Source organism: Peromyscus californicus, unplaced genomic scaffold, assembly GCF_007827085.1.
Source record: "Peromyscus californicus insignis strain IS unplaced genomic scaffold, ASM782708v3 Scaffold_16__1_contigs__length_79575227, whole genome shotgun sequence".
Classification (NCBI taxonomy): Eukaryota; Metazoa; Chordata; class Mammalia; order Rodentia; family Cricetidae; genus Peromyscus; species Peromyscus californicus.
The window spans coordinates 22,880,895-22,907,667 of NW_026294458.1; the positions used below are offsets into that span (position 1 = coordinate 22,880,895).

General features: G+C 46.2%; 1 protein-coding gene and 1 pseudogene across 7 annotated transcripts in view; both read left to right on the forward strand.

Annotated features, from left to right (window-relative positions):
- The first annotated feature begins 237 nt into the window (after window positions 1-237).
- B4galt4 (beta-1,4-galactosyltransferase 4) overlaps window positions 238-26,773 on the forward strand; it is a 31,456-nt gene continuing 4,920 nt past the window's right edge. The window contains exons 1-7 of one of the 7 annotated variants that reach the window (XM_052740689.1): window positions 1,728-1,944; window positions 4,850-5,122; window positions 8,900-8,968; window positions 11,808-12,258; window positions 14,989-15,221; window positions 18,612-18,799; window positions 24,124-24,246. In XM_052740689.1, the coding sequence (XP_052596649.1) occupies window positions 12,006-12,258; window positions 14,989-15,221; window positions 18,612-18,799; window positions 24,124-24,246 (797 nt within the window). In that variant the 5' untranslated portion in view covers window positions 1,728-1,944; window positions 4,850-5,122; window positions 8,900-8,968; window positions 11,808-12,005. Of the gene's footprint in view, window positions 1,686-1,723; window positions 1,945-1,971; window positions 2,360-2,386; window positions 2,512-4,849; window positions 5,123-8,899; window positions 8,969-11,807; window positions 12,259-14,988; window positions 15,222-18,611; window positions 18,800-24,123; window positions 24,247-26,773 lie in introns of those variants that run through there. The other 6 variants (XM_052740688.1, XM_052740690.1, XR_008218821.1 and 3 more) reach the window with 6 other exon arrangements.
- LOC128112031 (60S ribosomal protein L21-like) lies at window positions 18,810-24,117 on the forward strand (annotated as a pseudogene).

Consider the following 26,773-nt stretch of genomic DNA (forward strand, 5'->3'; position numbering starts at 1 on the left):
ATGTCTAGCAGTTCAAAGCATGTTAAATTCAATTAGTTAAAAGCTTTTCTTTTACCATCTCTCTGGGTGGGGAGGTAGTTCTGTGGGGGTATTACCTTGGCTGTCATTCACATGTGGCCCCTTGGCTTGGTGATTGTTCTAGTTTATTGGCATTGTGATAAACAAACACCATGACCAAAAGTAACCAGGGGAAGAAAGGTTTTTATTTACTCTCATGTGTTACAGTGTATCATTGAGAGAAGCCAAGGCAGAGACCGTGACAGAGACCATGAAGGAACTCTGTTTGCTGGCTTGCTCACTTTACTTTCTTGTATAGCCCAGAACCACCTGTCCAGGGGTTACACCACTTATGTGGTGGCCTTCCCACAGGAACTTGTAATCGGGAAAATGAATCCACAGACCCACAGGCTGGTCTAATGGAGGCCATTCCTCACTTGCAGTTCCATCTTCCCAGATGACTCTAGTTTATGTCAAGTTGATATAAAACTAACTGGTATGATGATTTTAAAAGGATTTTGGACTCAAGGTGTGCTTGTGAGGAGAGGCTGGGAGTGGTGATGGTAATGTGTAGTTGGGTGGTAGTTTGTCTCAGGTAGCCCAGGCCTTGGATTCCTGTCCTTAGCACTACACAGTAATGAAATACATAAATAAATGAAACATTAAAAATTGTTAACTTGTATCCATGGGACCAAATTGGGACCAGTCCTCTACAGGGAGTTTCCATTGCTTCTGCCCAGATCACAGCAGTCCCGGGACCTCTCTAGTAAGGCAGGAGGCTCAGGCTCCAGGATGTGTGTGTCACTCCCATGTCACAGTGATGACTAGGACACGTGATCAGAATGGCCTTAGATCTGTTTAAAGCTCAGTGCCTCAGGGCTGCTTCACAGTTTGCTCCTTGAGGGCAGTGGTTCTCAGCCTTCCTAACGCTGTGACCCTTTAACGCGGTCCCTCATGTGGCGGTGACCCCCAGCCATAGAATTATTTCATTGCTACTTCATAACTGTAATTTTTGCTACTGTTATGGATTGTAATGTAAATAGCTAATATGCAGGATATTTGATACGCGACCCCTGTGAAAGGGTCGCGACCCGCAAGGTTGAGACGAGAATCGCTGCTTTAGAGGGAAATGGATGGGGGTGGTTTTCATATAATTTTTCTGAGAGAGCTGGTAGCATGTGGTCTGCTGTCCTGTGTGCCTAAGCAGAGCCCACCATTATTTTTCCAATCAAATTTTTAGTGTAAACATCTTTCTGTCTTCAATTTGGTACAATGCATGGCTGAGAAGGCTGCAACCTGTCGGGACTTTAGAGTTGCTAAATGTAGGTCCAACCCTTGGCCCAGATCAGTTATGAATTCAGCCCAACATAAAATTGTAAACTTACTTAAAACGTTCTGAAGGGTGAAGAGCTTCCCCCCCCCCCTCCATTTCAGGGTTCTCGAGCGTGAACTTTGTAGACGACGATGTCGCCTGGTAAAGTCACGCAAAGTAAACACGGAACTGCAGACCTCTGGATTCTAGGATGTGGCCTTCGGCCACTCTTCACTCCGCGTTGCCCAGAGAAGCGAAAGGCTTGCACATTCCTGCGAGTCCAAAGCGTCATTTTCCTGCTGTGTAAAGCAGGGGGTTTCAATCTCTTTTCCAGGTTCCGGTGACGGCCCCGGGGGATGTCGCTAATGGCAATAAGGTTTGTGATCCCCCAAAGGCTGAGCTGTGCATCCTTTCTTTTTCTCAAGCCCCCGCAGCGCGTTGATGGGGCTGGCCCGGCCGGCCGGTGGCGCCAAGTCCCGGGAGAAGCGGGCCGACCCGCCCCCGATGGCATTGCGCTCGAGGCGGAGCCGGGCCTCTAGGGCCGCCTCCTGGCGGCGCAGTCCAGGAGGGAGATCCTTGGGGCTGCTCCTCACCACCTCCCCTTCCCCGGGCGGCCTCACGGTGGCCGCGTCGGGGTGAGTACTAGGGGCTGGAGATCCGCGGCTGCGCGCTCCGAGCGGTGCTCGCCGGGCTGCGGGGCTGGTGGGTCCATCGGAGAGGGCCGGGCGGGCGCGGAGTCGGCGCGGTCAGGCCTCGATGCGGCGGTCCAGCCTGGCGAGCGGCCGGCGGGGCTGGGGGACCGGCAGAGGCCCACCTCGGCGGGGCTCCCCCTCGGGCTCGGGCTCCGGCTCTGGCTCCGGTTCGGGTGCCGGCGCCCCAAACGCCCAGGACCGGGGAGATGTTGCGCGCAGATGGGGAGATGCAAGGCGCATCCGCAGCGTCCAGCGTCCCGGTGCTGGCTCAGGCTCCTCCACCAGGAAAAGGCCCATCCTTGTGGGTCAGGGTTAGACAAGGTTTCACCTGGGGAGACAGCTCAGTGGAGCTGCACAGGTGAGGGCCGGGCGAGCGCTGAGCGTCCTCAGCAGGAGGTAGTCACCGGGGATTTGAAGGACTTGAGACACACCTGCTGTGGGTCGGGCATCTGATCCCTCTAGGGTCTGTGGATCCGTATCTCTTGATGTTCTGGCTTTTCTTAGATAAAGGTGATTAACTCTTGGTTTGGGGTTCGGGTGTTGAAGGGTGTGGGTGATAAATACCTAGCGAAGGCCTTTGGGGGCAGTAAACTTAAGATTCTGAGGGCGCTTGTGGTTGCAAAGTGTGGCCAGCTGCTCAGGTTCTGACTGGTCTCCCCACTGTTTTGGTGATGAAAGAGCAGAAAGAAGGTAATTTGAGAGCTGAGAAAAGGCCTCTGTCTCATTTTAAAAACAATTAGCGCTCTCTCTCTCTCTCTCTCTCTCTCTCTCTCTCTCTCTCTCTCTCTCTCTCTCTCTGTGTGTATGTGTATGTGTATGTGTATGTGTATGTGTATGTGTATGTGTATGTGTATGTGTATGTGTATGTGTATGTGTATGTGTATGTGTATGTGTATGTGTATGTGTAAGAAACTTAAATCTCAGGTTGAGAAAGTGAAATTTAAGATAGAGTGTTTTGGAAAGCTGTTCCAGCACCCTGCCAGAGAGTGATGGAACCTGTCTCCAGGAAAGGAGACAATGCTTTGTTGGTTGGTTTTCTTCCTCCTCCTCCTCCTCCTCCTCCTCCTCCTCCTCCTCCTCCTCCTCCTCCTCTTCTTCTTCTTCTTCTTCTTCTTCTTCAAGTTAGTTTTAAAGAACGGGTTTGGGCTCTGTGGACACTGAAAACTCCATGAGATAGCACAAACGTTTGTGTCCCTGACCGCACTGGAGAGAGGTCCACAGTTTTGAGGGTTAAAAACAATCTCAAAGAGAATTGCTGACCATGCTGAACTGACTGAGGAAGAGTAGGTAGGCAGGGCCCTAACAGCGACTCGGTTTATTACATCTTATGTGCCACTTGATGTAAGTATTTAGTACCTTTTCTAAGCTGGGCTAGTTATGGTGTGTGCTTTATCTGGAGATTCGTCCAAATGCCTTGGGAATCAACCACCGAATCTCTCCTAAAGACCTTTTATCCACAGTGGGGACATCCGAAGCAAGTCAGTCCTGGCCTGGAACTCGCAATTACAGTCCAGACTGGCCTGGGAGTTGGTGGTGGTGGTGGGGCGGCGATTCTTCCGCTCCAGTCTTCTCAGTACTGCTATTATAGCCATGAACCACAGGTGACTCCTGGCTAGTCTAGTCTTTTTTTTTTTTTTTTTTTTTTTAAACCATCAGTGAACAATGGTGTGTGTCAGAATTATCCAGGTTCCTGTTTAAAATATAAATTTCTTGGCTCCGCCCCAGACCATTGGAACAAAACCTTTGGGTGTGGACCCAGGAATAGGAACTTTAAGAAGAGTACACAGGGTTACGGTTCTCTGGCTAGTGCGGAAGTTCACTGACAGCTGTGTGTGTGTGTGTGTGTGTGTGTGTGTGTGTGTGTGTGTGTGTGTGTGTAGACAGGTGCTGTGGGATGTCTTTCTGTACGCTGTGAATATGTGTTGCTCTGATTGGTTGATAAATAAAGCTGTTTGGCCAATGGTGAGGCAGAATAAAGTTAGGCGGGACATTCCAACCGGAGAGAGAGGAGATGAAAGCCTCTGAGTCCTCACCCAAAAGGGTCTCAGCTGAACTGCTTTAGTTCCTGTTTCCTCACACCTTACATACCTTTCTCTGTCCAGCCGTCACTTCCTGGGATTTAATATATTGGCTATAATAATGGCATTTTAAAATTTTAGAATATTTTAATGGACAATTAGTTACTTTTACCAGAAAGCAACAACATTGTTTCTGGTAATGAGCCACCCCCAACCCTGAATTAGAAACTTTCTCAGATTTGTCTCAGTGACTATTTCTACTATTTTGTACAGGTAGAAGAAGACATGCACACACACATATGTTGTAGAATTGGGATTGTGTTTTATGACATCTTTATGGTTTTTTTTCCTACTTGTCTATGGTGAGCCCTTCTACCATAGTTAGTGTCTTTTAAACACCCACTTTGGGGTGTGCATGCTCATGTGCACACTTATGTGCACACTTGCATGAGGAGGCCAGGGGACAGCCACTTGTGTCATGGGTTAAAAGCCTGTGTCAGCATGCCTGGCTCTTTTAGGTGGATTCTATGGATCAACATCAGGTTCTTATATGGTAAGTACTTTATTGACTGAACTCCAGTCATTATACACCCTTTTAATAAAAGCATATGTTCTAGGATTTACTCTGTCAGTCAAATCAGGTTCCTGTTATTAACTTTTAGGTTCATTTCAAGATTTTGTTATTTTAGCAATGCTGATATCAATACCACTATCTCCTCTGATCATACACTCAATGATGGAATCAAGAGTTTTATGTATAGCAAAATGCATTTTAAGCATCCCATTTTCACATATCTTCTTACTGTTTTTCCTTAACTGATGTATCTCAGGGTTCTCTTTCGTCCCGGGCCCATTCTCTTTCACTGGATCTCAGACTTCACTGCGTGTACGAGTCACCTCTTGTATAAGTTTCAGTCCGGGTCTCAGATGTAGCTGTTTGGATCTCTCAGTTCTGGAGTGGAATTTGGAAATCTGCCGCTTTCTACACTCCTTGAGAGAGCCGCCAAAGCACATTTGGAGCCACAGATGAGAAATGCTTTTAAATAAATGGCAGATACACTCAGAGAATCCAGATTACTCACCTGTAAACAGTCACACACTTGGTAAGAAGTTGAACTATCACTTTGAGATATCAGAGGCCTGTTTTTTTTCCCCCCAAATTATCTCAGAGCTTCTCAGCTCTTAGGGCCATGGGTAGACCTGACCTGTAATGACTGCAGAAGGTGGAGTTTTTTTTTTTATTTTTTAATTTGTTCTTTCATACAATACATCCCTACCAAAATTTCCCCTCTTCCTCCCCTTCCAGTTCCTCCCCCATCTCCCTTCTCCCCCAAATCAACTCCTCCTGTTTCTCTTAAAAAACAAAAACCCCCAAAACAAAACAAAACAAAACAAAAAACCCAAACAGGCCTCTCGAGGATATCCACCCAACATGGCCTAACAAGTTACAATAAGACTGGGCACAAACCCTCATATCACAGCTGGACATGCAACCCAGTAGGAGGGAAAGGGCCCCAAGTGCAGAGAAAAGTGTCATTCCCCTCCCCCACTCCCATTGTAAGGAGTCCTGATAACACCAAGCTACACAACTGTAAGGTATATGCAGAGGTCCTGGCTCAGACCCATACAGGTCCATACTTGTCACTTCAGTTTCTGTGAGCCCTGCCTACTTGATTCTGTGGCCCGTGTTCTCCTGCAACCAGAAGGTGAACGTCTACTGACCCCGCTGCAGAGTTCTCAGAGAGCTGGGAATGGCATAGAAAGACAGACTCAGTGAGCCTCTACTGAAAACTCCCAGTGGAAATTCTTGTGACTTCTGCAAACGTATATTACATAAAACAACTTCAGTCATTTGCTAGTTGGGCTTACTTCATGTTTCCTGACTGTTTCCTGGCAACTTTGGTTATAAAATGGGTCTTGGGGAGCCACACGCATGCCCTTGACGGGGGTAGTGGATCCTTGCCCCTTCCTCTTTCTCTTACTTTTTGGCTCCAAGGTAAGAACTTGTGCTTCCTACAGGCTGCCTACCATGATAGGTGGCCTCACCACAGCCCATAAACAACGAGGCCAATCGACCATGGGCTGAACCAGGTCACACTGTGAGCCCAAATAGTTCTTTTCTAAGCCCATTATCTTAAGACTGTGCACTATCGGACAGAAAGTTAGGAGCAGCTCCCACAGTACAACTTGGGTTCACAGAAGGGATGAGCTGAGGTGGTGGGTGTCATCCAGAGCTGCTTTAGAAAGGTAAATGGAAGGGTGCTAAAGTGAGCCTTTTCAATTGTTAAACTTCTAAGATGATACTTTGTATCTGTTTAATCCCTTTTCTTCCTCCTTAATCTCTGTTTTCCACATTCTCTCTCTCTTCCTCTCCCCCTCTCTGTTCCCCCTCTATTCTTCCTCTCTCTTCCCCCTCTTTCCTTCTCTCTCTCTTCCCCCTCTCTCCTTCTCTCTCTCTTCCCCCCTCTTCTTCCTCTCTTTCTCTTCCCCCTCTCTCCTTCCTCCCCTCTCTTCCCCCTCCCTCCTTCCTCTCTGTCTCTCTGTCTGTCTCTCTCTTAAATATAGTCTCCCTTTCTTCAGTAGGCTTGAATTATGTCATATCCTTATTCATATAGTGTATCTTAGAAAGTTATGTGTTAGGTTGATTTGAGGCATCAGGAATACACAGAGTTGGAATCTTTTTCAGAATTGAGTTAACTGGAGCTATACTCAGATTCTGACTTTATGATTTTTTTTAACATTTTATAATACTTTAATTTTAGGTTGCTTAAAAGTTTTGAAAATGCTAGAGAACATTCATCTAGCTTCTTCTAATATAGTAACCCCTTTACACAGCCACAAGACCTCTTATCAATACTATCTAGACTTCATTTCTCAATACTGTTGATGGTCTTTATTTGTCAATACAATATTAACAGGTTTGCAAGGTGGGCAGGTCTCACCTGGTGATGTGATAGCCTCTTTAAGATTATGTTAGTTCCTCTGTGTAATTCCCACTTGTGGTTAGCACTTGACGGAGAGTCTTTGCAGCTAAGCAGAGCACAAAACTGTTCATCCTCAAATTTCCTCCATTAATTTTAATGTCCATTGGTGAAACTGGCTGGAAGCAATGATGGCTGTAGTATTTGATTTTTTTATTCCTGGCTCCTAAATTGGAAATTTCCTGTAAGAGAGAGCTACCTTTTTGTCTCCTATCCCTTTCTTTATTACATTACTTATATCAGTATATACTCATGGAAATTCATTGTATTCTGTGTGTTAAAATACAGGGCCACATTAAAAAATATTATTAAACGTTTCCAGTGTGGAAGTTGAAATGACTTAAATTTTAATACTTGTTTATTTAGTGAGTGTGTGCGTTTGTGCAAGCCACCTCTGCACATGTGTGGAGGTCAGAAGACAACTTGTGGGAGTGAGTTCTATCCTTCTACCATGTGAGTTCTAGAGATCAAATTCAGTTTGGCAAACTTGGTGACAGGTGCCCTTATCTGAGAAGCCATTGTGCTGACTCCTATGTGGTAATGGTTGTTATCATTTCTATCCCATTCTTACCTCAAAGGTGCCATAGGCTTCAGGATAATGGTTACTCAGAAGTAGTCAGTTCCTGGGAGCTCTGGTGGAGTACCAGTCATCAGCTTTTCCTCTGTGCTGCCCCAGAGAGTCTCAAGCAGCAGAACCAAGTGTCCAGGGCTACGTGCCCACTCACACACCCTGTCTGTGGTACATGTGGGTAGCCTCAGAGGTATTGAGATGCTGACGTTAGTGTTCTGAATGCCACCACATCCTTTCTGTCTGGTGCAATGAGAACACTTAGTGCATAAATGTGTGGTACCCACCGTATCTGCTGTGGAGGCACCGAGAGGGTGTATTGCTAAGAGATCTCCCGAGAACGGATGTTTATGCCACGTTGCTATTGGTTATAACTTCCATATTAGGTTGTTTTTATTATTATGGAAAGTTTAAAAAACACAGACATAGAAAGACAAGGGCCCTTAGGTTAATATCACATACCTAGCTCAATGTTTTACCAATTTTGTTTCATGTGTTACTCTTCTTTGGAGTGAGGAGGGGCAAGCATATTTGAAAAACAAGTTGCAGACATTTAAGGTCTGGGAAAAGACTGAACTAAATAAAGGCAATACTTCCCTTTCTGGCCCGTGGATGTCTGAGCCTGTGCTTAAAAGTGGCAGGTGCTCAGAGTGCAGTTGATGTGTTGAGGGAAGAGAAAATAAAAACAAAGTCTAAGGCAGATTTCTAGAAGGGAAAGGTGGGTGAGGGTCATCCTAAAATAGTTCCTTGATGTTGTCTGAATTTGCTTTCTGCAGATTGCTCTGTCATATCCCATATCAGTGTCTTGATTAAATACAAGAATGGCTCTGGGAAGAGGGAGAGTCTCACAGTTATTTAAGGAATAGGACAAATAAGCCCGATGGTGCCTTCCCGAGCACCATCTGGGAGTCACCGGCCCTAGAGATAATTTCCTTTTGAAAAGCCACCCTGTTTTTACTGATAAAAGTATTATATACTCATTAAAGAAATGTGGACATTATTGTTAAAAGTATCTGTACTTCAGCAACGTTATGGTTATTATTTTGGCTAATATTCTGATAACACATGAGTTAGAGTGATAGATGACAAATGCTTGTAGCTCCGGGAATATATGGCAGGTGTTTGGGTGTGCCTTCTCTTTAAATTCTTACAACATCATTATGAAGTGAGTATGTTCCAACCTCCCAAGCTTTACATAAGCTAGGGAACTGTGGAGAGAGGTTGTCCCCAAGTCTCTGGTCACTTAGCTGACATGCCGAGAATGGGGTGGGAGATCCCTCTTGAGCACAGAGAGGCGTTTTAACCACTTCGTCTGTTCTTTTCCCCCACAGAAACAAGTTTTAACCTTGAACTTTCTTCTGTATCATCAGTTTTATGGAAGACACTTAAGCTTATAAGGGGTAAGTGATTATTTTTTTACCTGGGCCAGATTTAGTCTCAAGCGGGATTAGGAATGGAGGCCTAATTATTAAGCATTAGTCACACTCTTTGCTTTGAGCGTAAGTGTCTTGTCTTTGAACAAATTCCATATATTGCAGTTCAGAAATATGAGTTTGTCATTATTCATAGCTCTTTAGTTCTCAGGTAGAATTCTTAAAAAATATTTTTAAGGCTGGTGAGATGGCTCAGTGGTTAAGACTACCTATTTCTCTTCCAGAGGATTCATATTTGGTTCCTAGCACCCACATTGGGCAGCTCACAGCTGCCTGTAACTTCAGCTGCAGGGGACTTGATACTCTTTTCTGGTCTCTGTTGGCACCTGCACTCACACGCATATACCCATACACAGGCATATACATAATTATGAATACAATCTTAAAAAAATCATTTAGTGCAATTTTAGATTCACAGAAAAATTGAACAGAAGGTATGAAGTTTTCAGACCTCACCCTTACCCCCTGTAGTTATTTACTTATTTATTCACTTATTTTGTTTTTTTTCAAGTCAGGGTTTCTCTGTGTAGCCCTGGCTGTCCTGAAATTTGCTCTGAGACTTAGGCTGACCTCAAACTCACAGAGATCCTCCTGCCTCTGCCTCCCAAGAGCTGGGATTAAATGCGTGTGCCAGCACCACCTGGCCCGGCCAGGTTTTAAAATTAAGTCAAGCCTCCCCACATCCTGTAAATGAGAGAGCTACATGTGTGTTTTTAAAAAAATCTTTTCTGCTCCTTACACTGCATTCATTTTGTGATCGTAGGTTCCTTTAATTCATTGAGAATTTCCAGGCAGTATTTCCATAACTAGCTTTTAGAAAAGCAGTGTTCAAAGGCCATATTTACAAAAGACTCTTATAAAACATGATCACCAATTCCCACATTTAAGTTTCCCGAAAAGAAGTTCACCAGTCCGTAAGGGTTTGTCTAGCTGGCCCAGAATCCTGATGGCTTCCTGCCAACTGAGAGGAAGAGAGCAGGTCTCCAGAAAGGCATTTGAACTAGTCCCAAGGAGAGGGACAGGAAGATGTAGGAGAGTGAGAGGGCCACAAGAGGCACCTGGATGTTTCAGTTGCATGCATTGAGCCTATCCAGGCATGAAGGAAAGAAATGAACTGCCCACATGAGGGGTGTGGTTGATGAACACAGGGGCTTACACCCACTTCCCCTCTTTAACCAGGTATGTGGTCCTGGGCAGGTTAATTGGCCTTTGTGGGCTGGTTTAGTGGGTCAGGGTGCTTGCTGGTGAGTCTGACACCCCAGTTTCACCCTTGGGGCCCACACGATGTAATGCGTGAACAACAGTTCCCACAAGCTGTCCTTGAACCTCTGTGCCCAGCCCCATAGGTAAATGTCATTTTAAAAACTAAAATTCTTACAGAGAATTGTTTGCCCGTTCCCATTTTCCATATGTATTGAAGTCTTAGTTCCCAATGTGATGGTACTTAGCGGTGGGGCACAAGTACCCCACTCCTTTGGGACATTTAGGTTAAGGTAAGGCCATGAAGATACAGCTTTCATGTTGGGATTAATAGTCGTATAAAAAGAACAAGAGATATGCAATCTGGATTTTAATCTTCTCTCTCTCTCTCTTCCTCCCTCTCTCTGTGTGTGTATACATAAATAACAAGGAAAAGCCTTTGGGGATTTAACAGTACGAGGGCCCCTAACTAGAGGCTAGCCCTACTGGACCCCAATCTGAGATTGCCAGAAAGCCTCCAGAAGTGGGAGAACTGAAGTCATGGTGTTTTCTTGTAATAGTCGAGCAGGGGTGAGGCTGAGGGACTGCAGTCTGTGAGGCTGCCTAAGAAGAACAGGCCCGCAAAGAGCCCCAGGTCACCTGGCAGACAGGTCTCTTAGTGTGCACAGGGAGCCGTAGTTCCCATCAGGGAGAGTGCCAGCCAGCTCTGATGAGGACCTCAAGGGGGCTGGCATACATACTTTATGTATGTATGCATTTCCCTTTATTTTCTTGTCACTGGTGATTTAACACCTTGTGCTCAAAAGAGCTCTCCTACCCCGTTGGTTTGGCTATGGAAATGATCCCGAGTCTGACTTTAGTACTTGCTGCATTTCCCTTGATAAGATGTTTAGAATTGGAGGCGTAATGTGACTTTGCTGGTGCAGAGAGGATGTGGGGGTGTTGTAAGCTGTGCCCCACAGGTCCTCAGCAAGTATTCTTACCATCTAGTGAATTTACCGGTATTGGTGCTAGACCTTAAGTACCCTGAAAAGCTGCATTTTTGTTAATAACTAAGCATAGCTCCTCTTAGAGGCGAATTTATAGTATCCCACCTCATGATATTGAAGTATGAAATCAGGACACTTTATCACCCGTGAGAAACACCATTGATAAAGTGGTGGTCCAGGTGGCTGCCACTGGCCATGCCTGGACTAGTATCTTTAATAGCAGTGAGAATGACGGTGACTATTTGGTGGCCGAGTTAGAGTGTGGCAGGAGGGTGGTCAGTACTTTATTTGCTCGTCCAGCCCTGTAGGAAAGTAGATGTTATCTAGGTAGGTGTTATTTTACCCCCACTTTCCAGATAAGCAAATCGAGGCTCAGTGAGGTGACTGGGAATAGATCTCATGGCTGATATGTGGTAGAACTGTGGTTTCTGTCTGAACCCAAGTCACTGATCTCTACTTGTTTTTCCTCATAGATTGTTGACCTCCTCTGTTTGGGTCCCCTGGTGTTTCTTGTCCCACCCTACCTCTGTTGGACTCTGTCATGGGCTAGCGTTTCCCCGAGACTGCGACTTGACTGGGATCTGGTTTCTAATATGTGCTGGGGTCTGTCATTTTAGGACAGGATTTCCATCTAAAACAACACATCCTTTGTGACTGCCTTTCGGTGGTTTCTGGACCAGAACTGCTGGGCAATGGCAATCATCGCTCCTAAGTTGTCGTCGTCGTTACCTTCTTAGTCAGATTGGAAAAGTCTGATTGGAAACGTCTCCACTCCAGCTGAAGCGGAGATACGCACTGCTCACAAAATAAGAGACATGGGCTGTAAGCCACCGTACCACCTCTCCCATAGGTTACGATTATTGTTGCTCTTTACCCTGTGCCTGACTGTGGTTGGATGGGCCACCAGCAACTACTTTGTGGGTCCTATTCAAGTGATCCCCAAGGCAAAGATCTTCATGGCTAATTTCCACAAGATGCTACCTCTGGGGAAGGCAGAAACTCTGGCCCACGATGTAACCATGAAAAAAGCAGAGCTTGGTGACTGCCCTTCTGTGTCTCCAAACCTCAGTAAGTATTTGCTGTTTTTGTTTTGTACTACAAAAAATGATTTAACAGATGTGCAGAGAAGTACAAACATCTGGAGAATACAACCTAATGAAGTTTCACAAAATGAATACACCTTGGAGTCAGCATGCCAGTTAAGAAATGGTGTCTCCTAAGGATTTTGTAGGGCCCATACTTTTTTCCTTCCATATCCTGACTTTAGGATTCACTGGTCTTTGAACTCGACACTGGCAGCATGTGCTGTGACTCAAAATTCTGCTCAGCTGCTACTTGGTTTATTCTCGTCCACATACAGTTCAATCCTATCATATGAGTGAACATCATTTTATCATCCATACTGCATTAGGTCATCTGATCTGGACTTGTGGTTCTGTTCCACGTGCTTCTCACTTTCTTTCTAAGACAGTGGGCTGCCTGGGCATGCTCTCCTGGATTAATGGTGGAAGATGCATGTAGCTAGAGTTTTCCTGCCTGGCCCACAGTCAGGACGAATCTCTCTCACCTGCCAGTCCCACAGCCACTCAGACCTGACCAAGTAAACACAGAGACTTATATTGGTTACAAACTGTATGGCCGTGGCAGGCTTCTTGCTAACTGTTCTTACAGCTTAAATTAATCCATTTCCATTAATCTATACCTTGCCACGTGGCTCGTGGCTTACCGGCATCTTCACATGCTGTTTGTCATCATGGCGGCTGGCAGTGTCTCTCTGACTCAGCCTTCCACTTCCCAGCTTTATTCTCCTCCTTGTCCCGCCTACACTTCCTGCCTAGCCAGATGCAAGCATGGGCAGTCTTTCATTTGCGTCTTATCTATTAGTGCTCCTTTGGCCGAAGGAGTCAGGAGATTAGACTAAGTTCTTCAGCGTTGTTTTAGGCTTATTTCTTCAGGATGTTTTGATTTCTTGCCTTTCAGCGTCAATGAACAATGCATTGGTTTTAGTGGACATGGTATATTAGAAAGAGAAAAATTTTCACATATATTGATTCTTCAGAGCATCAGAGGGCTCATACTTTCCCGGAAAGCTCTTTAAGCCCTGTCATGTATTGGTCCCTGCTGTCCTTTTTTAAAAAAATGGTTGCTGCCTTTTAAGCCACAGCTGTCTGAATCAGCAACTGCAACTCTGCCGCTCCCAGCAGTGGTTAGGCCGCAAGGGCCACAGCTGGAGGAAAACCTGTTCCTTCATGCTCCAACTCTTGCAAAGCTACGAAGGGAACTTAACTAAACCTCTGTCCCTCTAAAGAACTCAAGATTCAAAGGTTAAGGTGGAATTCTGCTCTTCAGAGAGACTAACTAGCAAGTAGCTCACCACCTCTCCTTGCTCCAAAAAGCCCTGTACTTCTTGTCCCTTCTTATAAACCCTTTCTCACCTGGCTTCTCCCTACCTCTTCCTGTCAGCTAGTTGCTGACTCAGCCTCCTGAATGCAGATGAATTTTATTTCACCAAACATATCTTTGCATCATTAAACACACGTTCCAGAGCATAAGCGAAAATAACACACCTTGAAATAACATTCTACAGCAGGTCCCCTTTCCCGGAATGTCTTTCCTCAATCCATGTCTGTCTAGTGGGTTCCTATGTAATCATCTGAAACTCAGCTTAGATCGCTTTCCTCTTCTAGGAAGGACTCAGGGATTGCCCCCGCACCAGCCCCAGCCGGAGCCCCAGGAAATCTCAGCTCCTTGTGTGCTACACCTGCTGTTCTGGTCACAGTGTGGTGCTCATCTGTTTGTGTTTCTTTCTCTGGAGAGACAATAAACAGCCGTATGTGGACTGGGTGCCCTGTTCTAACTGCATAGTCCAGCTGCTCTCCCAGACAGGCATCTGTGGCTCCCTGTGTACACTAAGAGAATGGTTGTTGGGTGGCCTGAGGCTCTTTGCAGATCTGTTCCTAACCTGATGTAGAAACTGCAGTCTCTCTATCTTAGTATGCCTCAGGCTGTTGAGAGAGGCCTTAGGTACAGCGTGTAAACAGCTTGAGAATTTAAAGCCTGTTCCGTGTATGTGGGGTCTCAAAGCCAGTGTAAGGTACTGGGAAGGTTATCTTAGTCCCTAAGCAGAATTCTGCCTCCTCCCTTACTAGTCAGGACAGCCTTTGAGTTCAGGTCAGAAAATGGGGATTCGTTACTGCAGTCTGATATTTGAAGCCTTGCCCAGGATTGATTACCATGGACAGTCTTGAGTTTCACTGGCAGATGCTGTGTTAGCTGGAAATGTCTACCCTAGTGGCTTTATGGGAGAGGAGTTGCAGAGTATGGGTAGTTGTCACCCTGGCTAGGGAGTAAGGTGGGCTTCAGCTCCTTCCTAGCGCCTTGCCTGCAGGAAGCTAAGCATGAGGGGTGGAGGGCAGAAGTAGGAAAAGGGCCCTGTGCAGGAATTGAGTCTACAGAATGTTCTTGGCTTTTGTATTTCCCCCTTCTTTTGGTGGAGTGACTCAGTCTTTTCTGATCTCTAGTGAGCAGTGAGGTGGCAGGCACGCCTCATTCAGAAATGGATCATGGAGCCAGAGTTGATTGCCCAGGCACAGGACATGCTCTCAAACACCAGTTATGTGCTTTGTCACCAGGCTGGCATTGTCTTACCGTTCTATGTACAGTTCATGACTAAATGAGACTCCTCTGGTGCCCACGGTGCACCAGGTAGAGGTAGAGGGCCAACCAAGCCTTCATCCGAAAACCCCAGGGCTTTGTGCCACAGCCCCTCTTACGACATGTGTCCTGTGCTGATTGCAGGAGGCCAGAGCAAGCTCATTTTTAAGCCAGACCTCACTTTGGAGGAAGTACAGGCAAAAAACCCTGAAGTGTCTGGAGGCCGGTATCGCCCTGAGGAATGCAAGGCTCTGCAGCGGGTTGCCATCCTCATCCCCCACCGGAACAGAGAGAAGCACCTGATATACCTGCTGGAACACCTGCACCCCTTCCTGCAGAGGCAGCAGCTGGACTATGGCATCTATATCATCCACCAGGTGAGTGTGGGGCTTTCCCCGGGCCTGCACCCCTCGGAGGTAGCATCATGTCTGTCTGTCTGTCTGTCTGTCTTGGGTGAAAGGATTATCATCAAAAGTAAAGTTTTCTTCCTTCAGAGAGCAGAGGAAATTCTGATCCTGAGTGTGGAGTCACGGACCAAGCTCTGTGTGAAATGTTACTATCCTAAAATGTACCCTGGGAGGAAGCCTGGTTTTTGTAAGCCCTCCCACATTAACCAGCACTAGCCCATACCCACCCCTGAGCTCTCCTGCCTCTCCTGTTCCTTCTGGGTTGGTCTTCTGCCTGTTGTTATTGGGTGTGGCTGTGCAGGAGAGATCTCAGGGATTTCGTGGAGTGCCAAGTGGTACAGCCCACCAGTTCTGTGGCTTTCTAATCGCCCCGGCCTTTAACTCCACCACTATTTATCATGTCAAACAGGCTAAGTTTATTTTTCACTTTCCTGACTCACTCATTTGGCTTCCAGAAGCAGTTAGTAGGAACAGCATGTAACCAAGGGTAGTCCACCTTGGAAGAGCTCAGCTTTAAGGTCAGTCAATGGTGGGTGACTAAAGAGGCCTCTATTTGGTATTAAAGTTTATTAAAAGAGAAATAGAGCATGAATTTAAACATCTGTGTCTAATCGTTTTACTATCATGCTGGGCCATTTAAATAATACCCCTTCAGATATTTATAAACTAAGAAGAATGGGGGCAAAAGTCATTTACTGCTTACTTAATATTGGATGTCGCTGATAATACCAATTTTGGGTAGAATTGACAGCTCTTGGGTTCTCCTGTGTAGAATATACTTTGAAAGACTTGATAATCAGGGCCTTATCTAGTCCATCTGTGTCCAGTTTTTAGGCCTTGAAATAAGACTTTAGAGTTTTCTTTTTTAAGATTTATTTTTATTTTATGTAGATGAGTGTTTGCCTACATGTATGTAAGTGCATCGTGTTCATGACTGGTGCCCACCAAGGTCAGAAGAGGATGTTGGGTTCTCTGGAACTTGAATTACAGACGGTTGTGAGGCGACATGTGGGTGTTGGGAACCAAACCCACATCCTCTGCAAAGCAGCAAATGTTTTTAACCACTGAACCACTTCTGTAGCTCCAATAGCTTCTTGTTTGTGGTTTCTTCTTTGAATGGGGTCATATGTCACCCAGGCTTGCCTGAAACACAGCCAGGGATGATCTTCAATTTCTTATCCTCCTGCCTCTGCTTCCCAAATATTGGCATTGTAGGTAGGCATCCCCACACCCACTTCCGCTGATGCTGGAGGTTGAACTCAGTACCTACTGGGTGCTGGTAAGCATTCAACCAACTGAGCTAAATCTCCAGCCCACTTACATGGTTTTAGAATTAATTTTGTTTTTAATGTCATTGGTCAAAAATGGTGATTTATTGAGTCTGAGTTATTACTCGGGATGGGTAGCTACCAAAGTATGGTACTATTTTTAGTTTGCTTTCCAAAATTATTTGTGTGGGGGGTGCTTGTGCTTGCTGGGGCATGATGGCTTGAGTTGTTTGTCTCCTTCTACCGTGTTGAGTCAGGGTCTCTCTTACTGTGTCTGCTGTTGATACGGCACGTTAGCTTACCTGAGAGCTTCCAGGCCATTCTGTTTCTGCCTTCCGTCTTTCACAGGAGTGCTGGAGGTGCAGCTGTTGCACCCCATTTGGCTTTTTTTTTTCTTTAGTTGGACCGGTCATTGGTTGGCCACTCCCACAAGTTCTGTGCCACCTTTACCCCAGCACGTCGTGCAGGTAGGACAGCTTGTAGGTCGAAGGTTTTTGTGGCTGGGTTGGTGTCCCAATCCTTCCACTGGAAGCCTTGCCTGGTTACAGAGTCATCTGGCTTTTTATGTGAGTTCTGGGGATTGAACCCAGGTTGTAAGGCGTGTGTGGCAGTCTCCCAAGCCCTCCTTTTGTCTCCTGCTCCTCTTCCTGCTCCTTCTCCTACCCCTCCCACACACAGATTGGCCAGGCTAGCCTGATGAAACCCTCAATCCTCCTGCCTCTGCTCCTGAGATCATAAGCATGTGCCATCACCCCTGGCTAGGTCTTCTGTCATTTGTATGAACAGAAACGTATCTACTTTGTTACTCTTCCAGGAAAGTGCTGTGGTAATGTCTAAATTGCATGTACTCTTGTTACGATAAACTGCCAAATCAGACTTTATTCTCACAGAATTTGATTTGCCTTGAACAAAGCAATACCGAAAAGTCCTTGGGTCATACTCCGTATGGAGTGTTGATGGTATTGCAGGTGGAGTTTGGTTAGATTCCTCTGTAAGGCCACTGAGGAATAGCCTCTGCCATTAGTGTTGTAACAAGATTTTTTTTTTTTTTCTGAAGCCGTTTCCAAGAAAGTTTTAAGTAGCGTAGAAGTATTAGCAACAACCTTCTCTGTTGACGGGTCACAATTTCTTGATCTTTGCTGGCAAGCTCTTAACTTAATCTCTGGGAAGTTCAGTGCCAGTGTGTAAGGTTAGCCGGAGATCAGCGGAGGGCTGACAGGACAGTGATGACACAGATGGATGTGACAAGTCCATTCAAGAGGCTTTGCGGTTTTATATGGAGTAATAAAGACACTCTAGAAATCAAGCTTGGAACACTTAACATGAGCTCTAGCCTCGGAAATTTAAGTACCCCATTAGTGTTGCTTTGTTTTTATTTGTATTTTTAAGCTACATTAATTTTTTTGTGTGCTAAAACACCACATAAAATTTATCATCTCAGCTGCTTTTTTCAGTTGTTAAGAACTATCTCGTTAACTTTTAAGCATACTTAGTATTCAGTATGTGGGGTGCGGTAGGGTGTGGGAAGATGATTCAGCAGTTAAGAGCACTTTGTGCTCTGGCAGGCGACCAGTTTGGTTCCTTGCACTCAATTCCAGCAGCTCACATCTGCTTGTAACTCTAGCTCTAGGGGATCTGATGTCTTTGAGGGCACTTACTCTCTCGTGGCATATACTCACATGAACACACACGCACGCGCGCGCGCGCGCACACACACACACACACACACACACACACACACACACACACACTGAAAAGTATTTTTAAAACAGTAAGGATGTTTTCTGATTGGTATCTCAGCATTTGGGAGTCTGAGCAGGAGGATTGCTGTGAGTTCTGGGCCAGCTTGGTCTACAGAAGGAGGAATGTCTCAAAGACAAAAAAAATTAAAAAATTGTAGAATATAAATATGTGTGAAACGCAAAGCCCAAACTGGTCTTTTGTGATCATTGCTTTTCCTCTCTGGATCCTGGTGTGCGTTGTCTTGTGAATTCGCAAGGGTAATGTGCCACCCCGGAATGGGTGTGGAGGGGAGAACATTGGGGAACCTTATCTCCAGAGCTCTTTTCATTTTGATTTCCCTCCTCGACAGACTGGAAGTAAAAAGTTTAATCGAGCCAAGCTCCTGAATGTGGGCTATCTGGAAGCCCTCAAAGAGGAAAAATGGGACTGCTTTATATTCCACGATGTGGACCTGGTGCCTGAGAACGACTTCAACCTTTACACGTGCGGTGATCAGCCCAAGCACCTGGTGGTCGGCAGGAACAGTACTGGCTACAGGTAAGGCAGCTCTGGCTGTGCAGCGGATAAGACTGATCAAGGCTGTAATGTCGTATCCAGAATGAGGTAGAGAAGCAAGAGATGAGGCCCATTTTCCCTTAATGTGCAGAACAGCAATTAAAGGATGAAATGGGGGGGGGGGGGAAGACCTCCACAGCCTTGGCAAGAAGCACAAAGACAAAGGGAAAGGAGAGCAATGTAGTTCAAGCATAGCCAATCCTGGTGGCTTCACCCTGCAGCACCTGTGGCGGGACTTGACAGGCTTTCACACACAGTGGGATTCTAGTAACTGCCCATCCATCCTGATTTCCTCCACTGGGCAACATGATCCCCCCCCCCCCTCGCCCCCGGCCAGTGTTTGGACATGCTGTCTCTTTTGAGGATAGCTTGCCAGAGTTCTAGGGAAAGGTGGGGGTACACGTGTCCACCTTAAGAGTCTGTTTGGGAACCGGGATATTCAGGACAAATTCCTGTCTTTCAGAGCCACCATGGGAAATGCCACCATCCCTTCATTCCTCTCCATTTTGGTCCCCAGGAGAGGAACACATGGTTTTTAATTGTATTTTATACCAGCTCCTAGTCAAATACAACTGAAGGGAAATATGGATTGAGATTAAGTTCTAGGGAAATTAAACTGAGTGCGTGCAGCACACACTTCCCTGTTACCTTCCTCAAAGCCCTGCCATTCATGTATAGACACTAGGCTAGGGGTCAAGAGGCCAGTTTGAAGAGGCAGCGTAAGTACTGGTAGACTGGGACAGGAAGCGCCTGTGGACATGCGTTAATCTGCAAACACAGCTGTAAGTGCTTAAGTTAGGAGGGCGGGAGAGGAAGTCAGGATGCAGCTAAAACTAAACGGTGAAATACATACGGTGGGGGACTCTGCCAGAACTCAGAGGGTGTGAAAGTCTCTTGACACTTTCCTTGGTCTTGGCTCCCATGGTGCGTCTGCAGTACAGGCCTCTCACTTTTGGACTGACTACCTAAGAGATTTCTTTTGTAACTCTCCTGAGAATTCCTCTCAGGGTAGGAGCGTAACCCACACCTGCACCCGGCTTATGAGGTCCCTGGGACGAACCAAAGTTTGATTCCACCAAAGTTCACCCTGAGGAGCAATGTGTTTATTAGGCTTATTTATATAGATCATGGGTGAGAGGCCGCTGCAGTGCAGAAGGATGTGTGACCCTAAAGCAGCCTTTCTGGATGGTCTGCACTAAGCATGGGGGGCAGTTTCCCTGTGCCCACATAGATGGTGGTCCATTGGGCTAACCTTCCCTAGCCCATGTCATGTAGCACCCTCTTGAGACCTCAAGACCATGTGTAGTTAGGGCATTTCATACATATGGCTGGGAGGAGTAACTGGGAACAGAGGTGAGGGTCCAGTGATCCTCTCTGCTCCCTCCTTCTATACAGAAATGTCAACAGTCCACATGCCCAATTGGGATTGACTCTTTAACTCTGAACTTTAAGCCTCTCATTCTGTCTGAGCAGTTACACGGGATTGTTAAGGACAGATCTTGGACTGAGAGTCTAGAGTGCATCAGTGTGTTAACCGGTCATCAGCGGGCGGAGATAATTGCTTATTCCTGCTGGGAACTGCTGTTGACTTATACTTTGGTGTCACCATCATGGATTCCATCAGATGCTGTGCACTCTAAGAGACAGCCCATGCCTGAATCTTGCAGTTCAATTTGTCCTTACATTGCTGCTATTCCCAGACACCACCCACAAGCCTTTGTCTCCCTTGCATAACTGAATATGCTTACCTTTTGATTTAAATGCAAGCTCTGAGGAAAATGATGACCCTCAAATAATCTTGTTTGATGACGTGTGTGTGTGTGTGTGTGTGTGTGTGTGTGTGTGTGTGTGTGTATGCATGTATGCATGCGTGTGTGCACACATGCTGATTGATGGGAGTTAAACATAAGGCCCTTCTTGCAATAGGCAAGTTCTCCATCACCGAGTTATACTTGCCTGTACTCCCCATCTTCATCTGTTCAGACTTAGATTTTTATATTGCATGGCTTCCATTTTTCCTGTCTTACTGTGCGCATCATGCAGACGCCTCCGTTTTCGTGGCTGGGGAGAGGTAGGCCTTCTTTCTCCTTAACATTGCTATCATGAGCAAAATTCTGCTGGTGGCTGGCAGGTCCGATTGTAGGCACTCAGTGTCTTCTGCCGGCAGCTCTGTATCGCTGTGTCATGGAGCATCAATCAGCTCAGGGGGTTCACTGTCCCCTTTCGGCCATGGGGGAGCCATCTTCCAGTAAGTCCCCCAAAATGACAAACACGAAGGGAAAGGGGAAGGACACCAGCTCTGTGTTCTCTAGGCCTTTTAGGAAGCTTAGACTCGTTCCTTCGGTCACATACAAGCGAGTCTACAAGAAGGGTACTGTTGTAGGCATCAAGGGAGTGGGCACTGTTCAAAAAGGATTGCCCCATTAGTGCTATCATGGCAAAACTGGAAGAGTCCACAACATTACCCAGCATGCTGCGGGTATCATTGTAAAGAAGCAAGTTAAGGGCAAGATTCTTGCCAGAGAATCAATGTGCGGATTGAGCACATCAGGCTCTCCCAGAGCCAAGATGGCTTCCTGAAGCAGGTGAAGGAAAACTACCAGAAGAAAAACGAAGCCAAAGAAAAGGGCTTCTGGATGCAGCTGAAGCGCCAGCCAGCCGCTCCACTCAGAGAAGCACACTTTGTGAGGACTGATGGGAAGGAGCCTGAGCTGCTGGAGCCCGTTCCGTGTGAATCCATGATTTAATGTACAAGAGGGAATAAATAGCCTAGTCTGTGAAAACAAAACAAGCAACAAGAAATATTTTCACTTGCCACGCGTTCAGTGCGAGGAAGTCAAAGTGACTGGCCCAAGTAGTTCAGCCGCATGATGAATTTTACTGCCAAGAGTTCCTCTGAACCTCCCCCTCTCTCCCCGCCATGTTCTCCAAGGACTCCATTGTTAGTGTGTGACTACATTTTCCTCATTCTGGGGACCTTACAGCCCTTTAAAATATATGTGTAAACTCACCCGAGGGCCAGTTAAAACAGAAAAGGGACCAAAAGCAGAAGTCGGTAAACACAGGCGTTTGGGGGATAGCCGTGGTGAGAGCAGTTCTGTAGTTTTCCACGGGAGCACCTGCTCCTCCTCCCCGCAGCAGAGCTGGTCTCAGGTGCTCTGGTCTTAGTGCTCCTTAGCCTATGCTTGTCCTCACCAACTTCTCACCACCGGCTCCTCCCCTTTTCTACAGATCTGGGTCCTTCCAGGCTCTACTCTTGCTGTGGCAATGAGTCCTTTCTAAGAACCCTGGCGTTGTTCAGTTCTGAGCTCTAGGCAGGAAGAGCCATGATAGCACTGTGCTCTCAGCCAGCTGCTGAGGCATCAGGAGTGGTGGTATTGGCAGTCCCCTCCAGCACGTGCATGCTGGGTCTCTCATGGAGACTGCTCTTTGGAAGGTTGTGTGGGCTGATATTTCTCTCCACAGGTCCAGTTGTAGCTGCTGCTTTGGTAGTTAAGAGTCCCTTCCCTATTAACTAGACCCTGGTAATCTTAAACGACAATAATAGCCATGTTCTACATATTTTATTTCTTTTTTATTGGTTTTAGGTTGAAAAATGTCATTTGCCAGAGTTTTAGATGCATGCATGTAACTGTGACGGTCAGTCTTGGTTATCAACCTGAATAGACTGAGAAGTTATTTGGGTTTACCTCAGAGGTGCGTATGAAGGCATCTCTAGAGACAATTAGATCCTGAGGGCTCTGACCTAATCAGTGGTGTCAGTGATAGGTTTGTAATCTGATGGCAGTAATGGGAAATGATGGATGTTTTCAGAGGTGGGGTCTACTCGGAGGAAGTAGGTTCCTCGAAGTGTGTTCTTAGGGGTATATCTTGTCCTGCTCTCTTTCCTCATCTTTCTTGACTGTCTTAGAGTAGCCTTCTCCACTGGCCATACCTTTCCATCATGAAACTGTCACTTGCCACAGGCCTGAAAGCAATGGAGCTAGCTGGCCATGGATTGGAACTATGAGCCAGAATAAAAACTTCCTCCTTTAAAATTGTTTCCCTCAGATATTTGTCGGGATTATATTCTGGTTAGCATAGCTAACTCTGTTTCTATGATGGCATACCTAGGGTTACTAGATTGTAACTAGTGTGTAGAAACTCCTCAAGCTCAGAGAAGTCTTGGGATGTCACTTGTTAGGTGGGAAATGTCTACAGTGTATTGAGTCTTCCTTTTTGGTTTTTCTTCTTGTCTGGGAAACATCGGTATTTAGTTGGCTCCAGACATTTTGAACTGAAGTTGATTGAAGTTAGAAATCCTCCATGCGGTCCCTCCACCTGCAATTCCAAAGGATGTCAGAGTTGCATTGAGGGCTAGCCTCATCTCAGCTGGCTGACGTGTCGCTAGAATGCAGAACAGTCCTTTGAGCCTGGAGGATTTGTGATGTGTCTCCCAGTCCTTTTCCTGGGCTCTTAGCTCTCACTCTTCCGTGTCAGTCTTCACAGCAGTTCCACAGATGCTCAGCTCTTCCTGATCACTCTGTTATTTTCCAGTGGTTCCTGCTACTCTGGGATCTTCAGGCACTCACAACTGCTGAGTTATCCATAGCCACAGGTGTCTTGTGAGCTTGGACCCTGTGTCCTTTGTCTGTTGTCAAAAGGCCCAGGAACATATCAAATTTAGCCAAAGAATAATTTATTGTCTTGCCCTCAAAACCATACTCAATTTTCATGAAAGGCACTGTATTCCATCCAATTGCCCAAGCCAGCAGTTCAGGGCCGTGGGGTGGTGTGTTGAATTCTGTAGGAAACTAACTCTAAGATGGAGATTGGCAGAGTGAGCACACTCATAGCATGGACTGGAACTGTCTCCCGATTCACACTTCTTCACTCCCAAAAGAGAAAGAGGTTAAAAAAAAAAATTCATCATGACACTCATTCATGCTGAACGTGGATCCAACCCAGAATCCTTCCTCACCTGCTGCCCTTCATACTCATCGGATTGGTATGTGGGATGAAGTCTTTCATTGACATTTGAGCAATAGTGCACTCCTAGGTATCTTTACAGATCTCCGAATACCAGTGTTATCAATAACAGACATGTGGGGGTCACCTTGCTTAGTGACGTCAACAGCAGATTGCGTGCCAGGAGGACAGGGAGGTGGACACGAGGAAAGACTAAATGGATAAAATGGGCAGAAGTGTGTCCTCCTCAGGTGGTCCTGGAATGCCATCCCCAGAACCAGAGATAGCCAGTGTGTCTGTGGGACCAAAGGGTTCTTGTGCTAAATGTCACCACTTTTCTCTCTTCTCTTTTGCTGCAGGTTACGCTACAATAAATATTTTGGGGGTGTTACTGCCCTCAGCAGAGAACAGTTTTTCAAGGTGAATGGATTCTCTAACAACTACTGGGGATGGGGAGGCGAAGACGATGACCTCAGACTCAGGTGAACAACAGAGAAGGGGGCCTTCATGGGGCTCTTCTAATCAGTGGTGACTCTGGAAACTCGTGCTTGTGTGTAGTTCCTGTAAATGACAGGCCAGCAAAGGGTGGCAGGATATGAAGGGAGGGCAGAGTGACCTAAATTGTTCTTTGTCAAGTCTAGAAACCAAGGAGGGTCGTCTGTTGCTGAGTTTGGGGTGCAGAAGTATTGGTGGGGGTCTTGGGCACACTAGTGAATGGGAAGGCCCAAACTTAAGGTTGTCTGTGAGACTGCCACTCTGAGAATGGCCTATGATAAGTCTTGTGTTTTTCTTCAGGCCCCCCAGGGCCCTGACACTGTTCCCAGCATATGGAGCAGAGTGCTGTTTCCTCTATCAGAGAGAGAGAGATACCTGCCCCAAAGAAGGCAAGGGTATCCTTTAGCTACATGCTGTGGGAGCTCCCTGACTTAGAAGACTCACTCTGGGCTGCTAGTGTAATTCCTGGATCCCTTCAGACAACTTTCTGCTCTGGAGGACCAAGAGAAACTCCCCAGGATGCCTGGCCTCCTCTTTCATTTCCCTCCCCAGAAGTTTTCTTTCTTTCTTCCTTCCTTTCTTCCTTTCTTTTTTTCTTTTCTTTCTTTTTCTTTTTTCTTTGTGTGTGTGTGTGTGTGTGTGTGTGTGTGTGTGTGTGTGTGTGTGTGTGTGTGTTGATGGATAAAGATGTTCTCATTACCTGGACAATTCTACCTATTCAAAGCCCAGAAATTCCTAACTATTCAAAAGCTCATGGCCCGTATATCAGAGTTGTAATCACAAGGGCCTCCTGGCAGTCAGGGGACCTTTTCCTCTTCCCACTGTCGCTTGGAAAGCATGTTGTAAGCTGCAGCTCTAAATTAATAGATGTGTGACTATCAAGTTCCCACTGGGCTGGTGTGAAGGAACTGAAGGCCTCATGCCGCTCAGTCTTGTTCCCTTTGGGCAGAGAGCCTTTGCAGTGTTTCTGAAGAGGAAGATTTTCTGCCTAAGGACCCCATGTCGCCCAGCCCCCTCAGCAGTCACAATCCATGGTCACACAGACTGCTCAGTTCAGGGTAGGATAGAAAGGGTTGGAGGAAGCCGGTGCTCCCTTCTTCCCCAAGTCCAATCTTGTACCACCTCGCTGGGCTGACCAGTAGTAGACTGTTGCTATGACATTCCCTTGCTGTCTCCCTTCCTGCTGTCCTTCAGCTTTAAGGGAGAGGGAAACTCTTGTTTTGATTTCATTTGGTAAGTGTCTGGCGGTGGTGGGACTGGCACCTTCAACAACCTCTAGGATGCTTTTTAGAGATCTCAGCTGGCTGCGGAAAAGAACTTCAGGACAAGCCAGTAGAAAGCAGAACTGGAATTTACTTAAAGGTATTCTTAATATAGATTAGGTTCAGGTGTTCATATAGAGGTTTTTTTTGGGGGGTGGGGTGGGGAAAGAATAAGACATACCCATGTATAGGTGTGGACTTCTCTCAGGGAAATTACGCATGTCTCTTGTGCGCACGCACACGCACACAAAGGTACACTCCCTTAATCCTGTGGGTTTCTAAGTTAGATTGCTTAAAGGGTATAAATTACAACAACATCTTAAGAAAATTTTTAATCTTTTTTATTTTATGTGTATGAGTGTTTTGTGTGCACCATGTACATGCCTTGGCTGTGGAGGCCGGCAGAGGGTGTCAGAATCCACCTGGGACTGGAGACGGTTGTGAGCCATCACGTGGGTGCTGAGGATTAAAGGCAGGTTCTCTGGAAGGGCAGTAAGTGCTCTTAGCCATTGAGCCATCTTTCTAGCCCTACAACAAGGTTTAAAGATTAAGCAGCACTTAATGTCTAAGTAGAGTTTAAAATCTATGAGCTGGCTTACTTATTTGTCTCCCAAAATTCTCTTTTGCAAATGAAATTAGAATGTGGTTTTAGGAGGTGGGTGATTTAGATTTAGGGATGAGAGAGGAGTGCTAACATGGAAAAACTCAAGGGTATAAACATTCTGTCCCTAGGCAGACACCGCTTGTTTTTAGCATCCTGGTGTGAGGTGTCTGTGGGAAAACCGTGCATTATCTCCGCAGGCAATTTTGGCCTTTTCAGCAGTGCTGAAGTATCCTTTCTGTCTGCAGGAAAGGCAACTAGATCCCAGGGTGAGGGGCTCTTATTCTTCTCACGTCCCTCTGCTTTTCTGTCTTTCTCTTCTGCCTCTATGGGAACATCAATGGTCTTCAGAACAGATCTCCATTAATGCACTGGATAAGCCGGGTAGGACAGAACCTAACATGGGCTGCAATTTGCTAATGTTGAGCACCACGTCTGTGCTCCTACAGACTGTGTTACCAGCTGCAAAGCACGTTCCGTTGAATCCTGTTACCTGGGCCTTTGAAATGCATTCTTTGTCCCCAGCCTCACTCCTAGAGGAGGCTGAGATCTGGGAGAAGGAGTTGACTGACCAAAGTTGTCAGGGGCAGAGCTCAGGCTGAACCTTGGTTTGTGGCTTTAAAGGTTATAACTTCACACAGTCCTTCCTTT